Consider the following 13,292-nt stretch of genomic DNA (forward strand, 5'->3'; position numbering starts at 1 on the left):
CAAACCTTTCTGCCTGGCCGTTAGTAGAGGGATGATAGGGCGCAGACCTGATGTGTTGGACACCATTCACATGCAGGAAGGTTGCAAACTCCTGTGATACAAATTGTGGACCGTTGTCACTTACGAGTTGTTCCAGTGACCCATAACGGCTGAACATCTCACCGAGTTTCTCAATTGTTTTATCTGCCGTGGTAGACCTCATCACAGCGACCTCCGGCCACTTGCTACGAGCGTCCACAACCACCATAAACATCTTCGCTTCGAAAGGACCGGCGAAGTCCACATATACTCACTGCCACACTTCTGCAGGCCAATCCCAGGGGTGTAGGGTTGCCAGCTGTGGAACATTCCGGACCCTTTGACATGGGGAACATGTTTTGGCTTTCTCCTCAATATTCCCATCGAGACCTGGCCACCAGAAGTAGCTTCTTGCCATTTCCTTCATCTGAACCATCCCACTGTGGCCTGTATGAAGTTGTTGCAGTATAGGTTCCCTCAGAGGTGGCGGAATGATGACACAGCGTCCCCAAAGAAGACAACCTGCCTGGACAGAGAGCTCATTTCTTTTTGAAACGTAAGGTTTCAAACTAGGAGAATCTCCTATAGCTCTCCCTTGAATGACATCGTCCATTACCTCAGACAGGACTGGATTGTTGCGGGTGTACCTTCGCACCTGAACTGCAGTGACAGGTGCTCCCTCCACTTGTCTAAAGTAGAAGATGTCTATCTGATGAGGCTCTGGGGGAGTAACAGGCAAGGGTAGCCTCGAGAGACCGTCTGCGTTGCCGTGCAAGTCTGATTTGCGATATTTGATGTCGTATGTGTCCTGACAACAGTAAAGCCCACCTTTGCATCCTGCTTGCAGCGAGAGACGGAATTCCGATGTGGGGCCCGAAGATTGAAGTCAATGGACGGTGGTCCGTCAGGAGTGTGAACCTTCTCCCAAACAGGTACTGATGAAATTTTCGAATTCATAAAACGATTCCCAAGGCCTCGCGCTCGATCTGCGCATAATTACTCTCGGCCTTGTTCAAGGTGCGTGATGCGAAGGCGATAGGTTTCTCTTCACCCGAAGGCATGATGTGGGATATGACTGCTCCCACACCATATTGTGATGCATCACATGCTAGCTGCACGGGTAGCTTTGGGTCGAAGTGTGTCAGGACCTCCGATTTCAGCAATGCTTTCTTTGCTTGGGCGAAAGCTTCATTGCACAGTTCAGTCCATTTCCATGTTTTGCCTTGACATAGCAACTGATGTAACGGCTTCAGCAATGTTGCTAAGTCTGGAATAAACTTCCCATAGTAGTTAAGTAGCCCCAGAAATGAACGTAACTGGCTCACATTCTGGGGTGCTGGGGCCTCCACGATCGCCTTGACCTTTGACGGCGCCTTATGCAGGCCAGTAGCGTCAATCACATGCCCCAGGTACTCAACTGAAGACTGAAAGAATTCACATTTGTCTTTACGAACTCTGAGTCCGTACTCTTTCAGTCGTTGTGGTGTCGCATCCAAGTTCAGAAGATGATCCTCATTTGTCCCAGTGACAAGGATGTCGTCCAGGTAGCACTGGACTCCTGGCAGTCCACTCAAAATCTGATCCATTGCCCTTTGGAATAGAGCAGGGGCCGACGTAATTCCAAACGGAAGGCGGCAGTACCTGTATAGCCCCTTGTGTGTCACAATTGTCAGCAGCTCCTTTGATTTGTCATCGACATGCATTTGTAGATAAGCCTGGCATAAGTCTATTTTGCTGAACTTTTGCCCTCCGGCCAGGCCTGTAAAAAGATCATCAATGAGGGGAAGAGGGTACTGTTCCACAGACAGCACCGGGTTAATAGTCACTTTAAAATCCCCGCAGATTCGAACAGATCCATCCTTTTTCAGGACAGGAACAATGGGTGTGGCCCATTTGCTCACGCTCACAGGCTCCAGGACTCCATTCTCGACTAAAGCCTTCAAGTTAGCCTCAACTTTTGGCCTAATTGCATAGGGTACAGGTCGGGCTTTGTGAAACTTCGGCTTGCTATCAGGTTTAATGTCCAGTCTCACGCTGATCTTTTCCATGCTCCCAAGTTCCCCATTGAAGAGTTCTGCATGTTTGTTTAACACTGCAGTCAGACCTGACTCCCCTTTTGACATCATGCGGACTGCAGGCCAGTCCAGCGTGATTTTCTCTAGCCACGCACGTCCCAGTAGCGATGGGTAATTTCCCTTTACCACATATAGTGGCAATTTTGCAGTCTGTCCGTTCAATTTAACTGTCACCTCAATGACGCCTCTCATGGCCACAGGTTCGCCGGTATACATCTTTAGCACAATGTTTGTTGGCTGAAGGGTAAGATGCTTTAGCATTTTGTTGCAGACAGTGTCTGAAACAAGGGACACAGCCGCGCCTGTGTCCACCTCCATCCGTACTGATTGTCCCTCCACCAGTGGTGACACCCAGTAGCCATTTGAATCACCTGCAACCGTCAGTATGTGCACCTCTTCCTCTTCAGAGGTGTCGCTCCCCTCTGTTTTGCTTGTTCCATCATACTGCACTGAATGAACACTCTTTTTCCTCTCTTGTCCAAATACAGACATTTTGCTTCCCAGCTCTGTCTGTTCTTTTACCTCTACAGGCGTGTTCAATGTGACCCTTTTTGCCACAATTTCGGCATTCCAGCTCCGTACACCAGCAGTCATTAGCGTGATGGCCCGTTTTCCCACAACGGTAACATGTGCCGTTCCGTGCACCTTTAGGCTCAGACGACACCTTGTGAACTCTCCCTGTTGAACTGAACTGGTGAGCCTCCTTTTCCGCCATCTCCATGGAGACACTAACTTCAATGGCCTTTTCAAGAGTAAGGTTGTCCTCGGTAAGAAGGCGCTTCTGTGTGGCTGCATTTTGCAGACCACACACAAGTCTGTCTCTAATGGTGTCATTCAGCACCTCCTTGAACTGGCAGTGTTCCGACAACCTTTTTAAAGCAGCAATAAACATCATCACGGATTCCCCCTCCTCTTGATTCCGTTTGGTTATTGCTGAGAGATTTAGATTTCACAGAGGTTTTGGTGAAAAATGTGCTCCAAGAATTTCCACTAGTTGCTTATATGTTTTAGCTCCTGGCTTATCTGGCTGCACGAGGCTGCGAAGTAAATTGAATGTCTTCGGCCCGATTACACTCAAAGGTAGGCACGACCTTTTCATTTGCCACCGCATTCGCCAATACAAAATAGTCAAAACGTTCCGTATATGCGCTCCATTGCTCCACATTTTCATCAAAATCACCGATGTTTCCTAATATAGTAGCCATCTCACGTTTCAAATTAAATTTTCTGTTTACTCACTGCACCCGTAACGTACGCAGATTCATCCGCTCCCCGTTGCCACTTGTGTCGGTACCTTTCTACCTAGACACAATTTAGGACTCAGAACTCAGAGATTCAAACATGAAGTGCTTTATTGGAAGGAAAGGAAGTTCTGGAAAGTTCCGAACAAAGAGAGCTAAACTTAACAGAGAACACCCAACCATTTATCTCCTGTGACAGCACCACCACAGGTGGGAGGAGAACACACAATACATAACACCACCCATACTGATTCTACTTCCTGATCTTCCGAGGCAAGATCCTTTCTCACTACTGTCCTTGTCATCCTTTATTATGAGGGCTACCTCTCTTTTCTCCCCACACTCCTTTTCCATTCTGCCTGTCTTTTTGAGAGTACCCTGGAATATTTAGTTCCCAACCTTGGTCACCTTGCAACAACGTCTCTGTAATGGCTACTGCATCAAGCCCATTTATCTCTCTGCCACTAATTAGTTTATCTTGTTACGAATGCTTCGTGCATTCAGATAAAGAGTCTTTATTGTTCCCTGCTTTCATCTTATTCACTGATGCACTATTACCGTTAAACTCTGTCCCTTCCTGTCACACTCTGCTTATCTTTACCCAAATTGCTGCACTGCTCCATTGCCTTGACTTTTCTCTTCAGATTTCTAAATCTCCCCTCCCTTTTAGTTTAAAGCCCTATCTACAGCCCTAGTTATTCGATTTGCCAGGACACTAGTCCCAGCCCGGTTTAAGTGGAGCCCATCCCAACAGAACAGCTCCTTCTTTTCCCCAGTACTGGTGCCAGTGCCCCATGAATCGAAACCCCTTCCTCCCACACCACTCTTTGAGCCACACACTTAACTCTTTGATCTGCTTGTCCCTATGCCAATTTGCACGTGGCTCACGTAACAATCCAAAGATTATTACCTTTGAGGTTCTGCGTTTTAATTTAAACCCTAGCTCCTCTAACTCTCAGGTGGAACTACGAATGGGGTTCTGCTATGTTGTTGGTTCCTACAACCACCCCACCCCACTTGAACGGTCAGTTTGCTCATCCACCCTGCAGACTTTGTCCCCATCCACACAGGCAGCAAGAACCTCGTAACCTGTTGGATAAGGGCAAAGGCGGAGGCTCCTCCAGCACTGCACCTGGGGTCCCCTTACCTGCGTGAGTTGCAGTCACACCCTCCTGTCCCTGACCACTAACCAGACCTGTACCACTATCTGACCTAAGGGGTGTGACTGCCTCCTAGATCAAAGTGTCCAGGTAGCACGCCCCCCTCATTGATGTCCTGCAATGTCTGCACCTCGGACTCCAGCTCAACAACTCTGAGCTGAAGTTCCTCAAGATGCAGACACTTAACTGCAGATGTGGTTGTCCGCGATCACAATGCTCTTCACAAACTTCCACATGCTGCAGTTGTGGCACACCACCTCCACTGCCATCCCTATCTTGGAGGCAAAAAGCAGTCCCTCCTTCCCACTCTCTCCAAATTCCCAACTTTAATACTCAGTTTAAGTGCACTCTGTTTAAGACCACTCTGTGCATCAGCAGATAGTGTTTACTTTTATAGCCGTGGAGCCACACCCAAGTTCCAAGTGCAGACTCGGCTCACAGTAATTAGCACCTATTCAAGACAAACCCTTACAGCTGACTGACAGTTTACTGCCACTGACGGGCAGTTACTGTTAACTACAGTTTTTAAAGTTCTAAGTTGAATTCAAAATGTTAAACTAAGTTTCACCTTTTACAGCTAGTACACACCCAGTACTTAGCAGAGATTTCCACTCTCTAAATTCCCAACTTTAGCCCTCTGTTTAAGACTACTCTGAAAACTCTGCAGTCAACTGAGTAGGCAGCCTGCAGAACTGTGGTTGATTTGTACAGGAAGCAAAGCTATTTAAAGTAAAACGGAGAGCCAACTTCCCTTATTCTAAGCAGCAGTTATTCTTGTCTTTTGTTCAAGAATTGCTAGTCTGTTACCGTAAATTAATTTATAAGTTGCTCGCTATGTACTGTCACCACACTTCCTAGTGCAGTGTTGTCCAATACATTAGCCAATAGCCACATGTGGCTAATTGGGAATCCAGGTGTGGATGATTGCATTTCTCATTAGTAAATAAAAAATGAGTAATCTACACCATTGTTGGGCATGTGATCTCAATCCTCCTATTCACATGTTGTGTGCAAGTGTCTTTTGATCATTGAGTGCTTAACTTCCTTGGTTACTAAATGGTGGTAAATATTAAACAAATATACATGTGAAATATATTTACCTGTATTGTGCAAGAGTATGTAAGAACATAAGAAATAGGAGCAGGAGTAGGCCAATCGGCCCCTCGAGCCTGCTCCGCCATTCAATAAGATCATGGCTGATCTGATCCTAACCGCCAATCTACTATCACAGAACCATCTCCTGAATCTAACAGAATTAGACACACGAAATAGGAGCAGGATCAGGCTACACGGCCCCTGGGCCCGCTCCGCTACCCACAGGGCCATGTCCGATCCGAACCTAGACTCATGTCCAAATTCCTGCCCGCTCCCCGTAACCCTTAATTCCCTTTACTTCTAGGAAACTGTCTATTTCTGTTTTAAATTTATGTAGTGATGTAGCTTCTACAGCTTTTTGGGGCAGCATATTCCATGGACCTACCACCCTCTGAGTGAAGTAGTTCCTCCTCATCTCAGTTTTGAAAGAGCAGCCCCTTATTCTAAGACTATGCCCCCTAATTCTAGTTTCACCCATCATTGGGAACATCCTCCCCGCATCCACCCGATCCAACCCCTTCACAATCTTATATGTTTCAATAAGATCGCCTCTCATTCTTCTGAACTCCAATGAGTAGAGTCCCAATCTACTCAACCTCTCCTCATATGTCCATCCCCTCATCCCCGGGATTAACTGAGTGAACCTTCTTTGTACTGACTCGAGAGCAAGTATGTCTTTTCTTAAGTATGGACACCAAAACTGTATGGAGTATTCCAGGTGCGGTCTCACCAATACCTTGTACAACTGAAGCAATACCTCCCTATTTTTATATTCTATCCCCCTAGCAATGAAAGCCAACATTCCATTGGCCTTCTTAATCACTTGCTGCACCTGCATACTAACCTTTTGAGTTTCGTGCACCAGGACCCCCAGATCCCTTTGTACTTCAGTACTTTCCAGTTTCTTGCCATTAAGATAATAACTTGCTCTACGATTTTTCCTGCCAAAGTGCATAACCTCACACTTTCCAGTATTGTATTCCATCTGCCAAATCTCTGCCCACTTACTTAGCCTGTCTATGTCCCCTTGCATGTTTTTTATGTCCTCCTCACTCACTACTTTTCCCTCCCATCTTAGTAAGGTGTTGTCTACTAAAATTAATGCATGTGGCTAAAACAGTGTCACCGTAGCCATGCCTGTGGCTAGTCAGCAATTTCTATTAGATAACACTGGCCTCATGTCCTAACACAGGACACTAAAAAAGTATTTTCTTGTTGATTTCAAAATAACTTCTCCAGCAATTGACCTCATAGTGTGAAAAAACAATTGTGTTCTAATTTACCTCAGTGCGTCTATTTATAGCAATGAGGTCTTGTAGCCTTAAAGGGGCAGGCCAGGTAATACATAGTCCATCCCTTAACAGAATAATACATTGTGTTTTGCATGGTAGAAAGCTTCTGTCCTTGTAGAACAGTACAACTTCTGACTTGCTATGAGCAACAACGCTGGAGATCTGATACCATTTAATGCTCGGTGGTAGAGCACTTCACTGCCGATCAGAATATCCCACGGTAAAATCGGAGAAGGGTTTAAGGAGTTTGTATGCCAGTTGGAGCACAGAGGAAGAGGGGAATTACAGCATTTTTTGCTTTTGGAAGAAGTAGAGGTATTCTCTGACCCTATTGAGCTTGCTGTTTGACCAATTACAGTTTCAATGGCCATAAAACCCATGGACTCAAATATTTTGGAAATTGTGTAGACCTTGTAGCCTCTCCTTCACAAAGACCACCTACTTCCACAACTGTACTATGGCCTGCCTCTGCACCAGCCTCAGCCCATCCACTCTGAAACATTCATTCAGGCTTTTGTCACCCCAAAACTTTATTTACACCAGTGCTGTCTTGTTCAGCCTCCCATATTCCACCCTCCATAAATTTCAGCTTGTTTAAAACTCTGCTGCCCATATCCTATCCTGCTCTCCCATCCTCACTGACCTATGTTGCTTCTGAAGAAACAGCAACTATAGGTAGCTCCTACTAATGCAGCAACATGCATCTATATAGCCTCTTAAAAATAGTGGTAATGGGGTTGATGGGTCTCGTGGATGAGAAGAGCTTGGAGAGACCGCAGAGAAGATGGGGGAGAAACTAAAAAGAAACCGGTTTGGGGCTAGAGTCGGATCAGGATTGGAGGAAGGTTTAGCCTTGTAGGCAAATGAAGAAGTGAAGCAGTAGTGACAGCTGAACAAATGATCTCTGTATTGGTGACAGAAATCTATGAGCTTCTTGTGCATGTTGGAGATGAGGGTGGAAGGGCAGGGGAAAGAGATTTAAGGAGGTGGTCGATAGAGAAAATGAGCCTGGAGTTACCTTTGTCCTCCAGGGTGATCCAAGAATAGTGGGCAGTTTTAGCAGAGAAAATAATAAGTCGGTAACCAGGGGGCATAGATTTAAAGTAATTGGTAGAAGGATTAGAGGGGAATTGACAAGAACATTTTTCACCCAGAGGGTGGTGGGGTCTGGAACTCACTGCCTGAAAGGATGGTAGAGGCAGAAACCCTCATCACATTTAAAAAGTACTTGGAAATGCACTTGAAGTGCTGTAACCAACAGGCCTACGGACTAAGAGCTGGAAAGTGGGATTAGGCTGGATAGCTCTTGGCGGGCACAGACACGATGGGCCGAATGGCCTCCTTCGGTGCCATAAATTTCTATGATTCTGTAAGGTCGCGCTTAATGTGGTTGAGCTAGATCTGGCAATGGATAGCTGAGCCAGCTCTGGCAGTGGATCGTTATGTCAGTTGTGCACCAGAAATGTTCATGTTTCCGCATCTTCAACTTAAGGAATCAAAGATGGTCATAAAAAGCAGGACAAATCCAATCTGGCCAATTACTGCCCCATCAGTCTACTCTCAATCATCGGCAAAGTAATGGAAGGAGTCGTTGACAGTGCTATCAAGCGGCACTTACTCACTAATACCCTGCTCACGGATGCCCAGTTTGGGTTCCGCCAGGACCACTCGGCTCCAGACCGCATTACAGCCTTGGTCCAAACATGGACAAAGGAGCTGAATTCCAGAGGTGAGGTGAGAGTGACTGACCTTGACATCAAGGCAGCATTTGACCAAGTGTGGCATCAAGGAGCCCTAGTAAAACTGAAGTCAATGGGAAGTGGGGGGGCGGGGGGGGTGATGGAGAAACTCTCCACTGGCTGGAGTCATACCTAGCACAAAGGAAGATGGTTGTGGTGGTTGGTGGTCAATCATCACAGCCCCAGGACATCGCTGCAGGAGTTCCTCAGGGCAGTGTCCTAGGCCCAACAACCTTCAGCTGCTTCATCAATGACCTATCCTCTATCAGAAGATCAGAAGTGAGGATGTTTGCTGATGACTGCACAGTGTTCAGTGCCATTCACAACTCCTCAGATAATGAAGCAGTCAATGGCCGCATGCAGCAAGACCTGGACGACATTCAGGCTTGGGCTGATAAGTGGCAGGTAACATTCGTGTCACAGAAGTGCCAGGCAATGACGAGTCTAACCACCGCCCCTTGACATTCAACGGCAATACCATCGCCAAATCCCCCACCATCAACATCCTGGGGGTCACCATTGAAAAAAACTTAACTAGACCAGCCACATAAATACTGTGGCAACAAGAGCAGGTCAGAGGCTGGGTATTCTGCGGTTATTGTCTTACCTCCTGACTCCCCAAAGCCTTTACCCAAAGCCTTTCCAGCATCTACAAGGCACAAGTAAAGTGTGTGATGGAATACTCTCCACTTGCCTGGATGAGTGCAGCTCCAACAACACAAGAAGCTCGACACCATCTAGGCAAAACAGCCCACTTGATTGGCACCCCATCCACCACCTTAAACATTCACTCCCTCCACCACTGGCGTACCGTGGCTGCAGTGTGTACCATCTACAAGATGCAATGCAGCAACTCCCAAACCTGCGACCTCTACCACCTAGAAGGACAAGGGTAGCAGGCGCATGGGAACACCGCCACCTCCAAGTTCCCCTCCAAGTCACACACCACCCTGACTTGGAAGTATATCGCCATTCCTTCATCATCGCTGGGTCAAAATCCTGGAACTCCCTACCTAACAGCACTGTGGGAGCACCTTCACCTCACGTCTGCAGCGGTTCAAGAAGGCGGCTCACCACCACCTTCTCAAATGCAATTAGGGATGAGCAATAAATGCTGGCCTTGCCGGCGATGCCCAGAGCCCATTAACGAATTTTTTTTTTTTTTTTTAAAGGGGCGAATGACCATGCTGAGAGACAGTGACGCTTTCACTGAGCTGCAGACGTTGAAGATGGAAGCGAGGCAATGGTTGCGTATATCATCAGTTGCTGATGTATTGTGATGAGTAGTGCGCAAATGGTTAGGCAGTTGGGAGTTTGAGAGTACAATTGTAAGCGACTTTGGAGATTTTTTTGTGAAGCAGGTGCAGAGGAAGTTAATTGAAAGAAGAAAGAGGAATGTGGGTGGTGAGGGGTGCGAGGAAGTGGCCGGAGATAGCCAGGTCGGTGATCAAAATCATGGGAGTAGAGGCGTCCTGGGAAATGGTGAGTTTGAGGGGGTGACCATGAATATGGGTAGAGAGTTCAAATGGAGGGGAAGGTTTAGGGAGGACAGTGAATTTGGAGGAGAGAAGGTAAAAGCAGCTGAGATGCAGATTGAAATCGCCAAGGATGAGGAGTTGCTCAGTGCAGAGGTTGAGGGAGAATATCGTGGGAGAAGCTTGGGATGGGTCTTCTATAAATGGTTTTTTATCACATATTAGGAGAATTCTTCTCGTTTTAGGCAGTCCCTCAGAACTGAGGATGACTTGCTTCCACATTAAAAATGAATTCTCAGGTGACTGATGAGTCCAATGCGGGACCTACAGTCTCTGTCACAGGTGGGTGGGGTGCTTGGGTTGACGTGCGCTCCTTCCACTGTTTGCGCTTGGCTTCCGCTTGCTCCCGGCGAAGAGACTCGAGGTGTTCGGTGCCTTCCCGGATGCTTCTCCTCCACTTTGTGTGGTCTTGGGCCAGGGATTCCCAGGTGTCGGTGGGGATGTTGCACTTTTTCAACTTAAATTAAGACTATTCTGGATGGCCCTTTGAGCAGCAGCTCTTCTGTCAATGATCATAAGATATTCTGAGAGATTTTCAGTTGTGCAGAGATCTTCCAGCTCTCTAGAAGACCAGTTTCTATTCTAAAAGCCATAGAATTATTATTTTCAAAGAAGATATAACTTGCAGATATTGTGCTGTAATGTACATTGGTTCTCTCCTGCCTGGTTATTTAGTCCAGTGCTTTTTCATGTACATTGAGACATTTAAGTCAATTTAATTTCACTGATCAACTGAAGTGTAATAAAGATTAGAATGGTTACAGCACAGAAGGAGGTCTGTCGAGCCCATGCCGGGCTTGTGTGTTTATCAGATCTTGTGGTTATATTGTTGAATACCAATCATGACTGTTGCACATTTTGTGTTTATGTTCATACTAAGCCATTTTTTGCATCTTCTGCCTTCAGGGTGTAGATGTGAACAAGATAGAAGTAGCTGGTCGGCACGCCATCCACTTTGCAGCAGATTGTGGCCAGCTTGAGGTTCTGGAGTTCCTGATTCAAATGGGAGCAGAGATTAATGTAAGTAAGATCTAAGCATAAGTGTCTGAATGTCATTGAAGGGGCAGGACAATGGTTGGTCTGACTATCCTTCTTTGAGAAAATACTCCTGTTATAGTTGACAATCTTTGAGTACCTTATTCCTGATTAAGTTTCCAAATGTTTGTCCAGTTTTCTAATGGTCTTTGGATTCTGTACTCTAGACTGATTAAAATGTATTTTCTAATTGATTTAAACCAGGTACCCTGCCAAAACATTCACAAAACTAAATGCTTTACATAAATGTACAAGATGCACGGTTGAACTCTGTGGCCCTGACTGCTGCTTCATCGCAGACTTTCGATAGAGCACTGGATATGGTTGAATAAAACCATACACAAGCATGTTAGTGACCAATATAGTTTCATGTTCAAAAGACATTAATATTAAAAAAGTTAATGGGACTAAAGGAAGAAGTTACTAGGCCCAGATGGGTGGTATGCATCCTGGAGTACTGAAGGGGTTTGGAGAGCAGTTGGCAGAGGCAGTAACCAGAATTTTCCAAACCTGTTTAGGAGCAAGAATAAGGGCTGACTTTGAGCCTTGCCCACCAATAGCACATGATCAGAAATTTAGGTGTGCACCGTCCGCAAGTATCCAACATTAGTTTTAATGGCCAGAAAATTCTGCCAGCGTACATTGGAATTTCTGACCAGGATCCCTACCTGCAGTGTAGATTGGAAAATTTGCCTTCCAGAGCCCAAGGATTGGAAGGTGACAAATGTGTTGCACCTTTCTTTGCGAAAGGGATGTACCAGGAAATGATAGACCAGTTTACGATAGAAATAGTGAACACTTTGAGAGAGGTACGAGATAATAAACGGGTCGTTTTCCAAGTGGCAGGCAGTGACTAGTGGGCTACTGCAAGGATCGGTCCTAGGACCCCAGCTGTTCACAATATATATTAATGATCTGGATGAGGGAATTGGATGTAGTATCTCCAAATTTGCAGACGACACAAAGCTGGGTGGGCGTGTGTGCTGTGAGGAGGATGTCGTGAAACTCCAGTACGATTTGGACAGGTTGGGTGATTGGGCAGAAACATGGCAAATGCATTATAATGTGGATAAATGTGAGGTTATCCACTTTGGTGGCAAAAACAGGAAGGCAGATTGTTATTTGAATGGCAATAGATTGGGAGAAGGGGAAGTGCAAAGAGACCTGGGTGTTCTTGTGCACCAGTCGCTGAAGGTAAGCATACAGGTGCAGCAGGCGGTTAAGAAGGCAAATGGTATGTTGGCCTTCGTAGCAAGAGGGTTCGAGTACAGGAACAAGGATGTCTTGCTGCAGTTGTACAGGGCCTTGGTGAGACCGCACCTTGAGTATTGTGTGCAGTTTTGGTCGCCTTATCTGAGGAAGGATGTTCTTGCCATGGAAGGAGTGCAGCGAAGATTCACCAGGCTGATACCTGGGATGGCAGGAATGACGTATGAGGAGAGATTGTGTCGATTGGGCTTGTACTCACGAGTTTAGAAGATTGAGAGGGGATCTCATCGAAACCTATAAAATTCTGTCAGGCCTGGACAGACTAGATGCAGGAAGGATGTTTCCGATGGCTGGGGAGTCCAGAACTAGGGGGCATAGTCTAAGGATAAGGGGTAAGCCATTTAGGACTGAGATGAGGAGGAATTTCTTCACCCAGAGAGTGGTGAACCTGTGGAATTCTCTGCCACAGAGGGCGGTGGAGGCCAGTTCATTAAATATATTCAAGAAGGAGTTGGATATATTTCTTAAGGCTAAAGGGATCAAGGGATATGGGGAGAAGGCAGGGACAGGGTACTGAATTTGGATGATCAGCCATGATCGCATTGAATGGCGGAGCAGGCTCGAGGGGCCGAATGGCCTACCCCTGCTCCTATCTTCTATGTTTCTATAATCAGACTGCATGGATTTAAACGGGAAAGCCTTTTTTTTAACATATCAGTGTATAGATAAAGTGGATTCAGTATATGTTTTATATTGATTGGAGAGATTCAAACTTGGAGTAGCAGGAATCATGGGCATAGATTTAGGAAGTGACAACATATTCGAGGAATTTACAAAGAATATCAGCCATGTGAAGACTCACGAGAATGATATTGGGGTTGAAAGGTTATGGT

General features: G+C 46.1%; 1 protein-coding gene across 1 annotated transcript in view; it reads left to right on the forward strand.

Moving 5' to 3' along the window:
* The window catches only part of mtpn (myotrophin), an 81,034-nt gene that overhangs the window by 40,731 nt on the left and 27,011 nt on the right, over positions 1 to 13,292 (forward strand). Inside the window, exon 2 of the mRNA XM_086009044.1 lies at positions 11,062 to 11,175. Within this exon, the coding sequence (XP_085865170.1) occupies positions 11,062 to 11,175 (114 nt within the window). The remainder of the gene's footprint in view (positions 1 to 11,061; positions 11,176 to 13,292) is intronic.

The sequence above is a fragment of the Somniosus microcephalus genome, chromosome 16, assembly GCF_052327205.1.
Source record: "Somniosus microcephalus isolate GS21.2 chromosome 16, FLI_Smic_1.0, whole genome shotgun sequence".
Classification (NCBI taxonomy): Eukaryota; Metazoa; Chordata; class Chondrichthyes; order Squaliformes; family Somniosidae; genus Somniosus; species Somniosus microcephalus.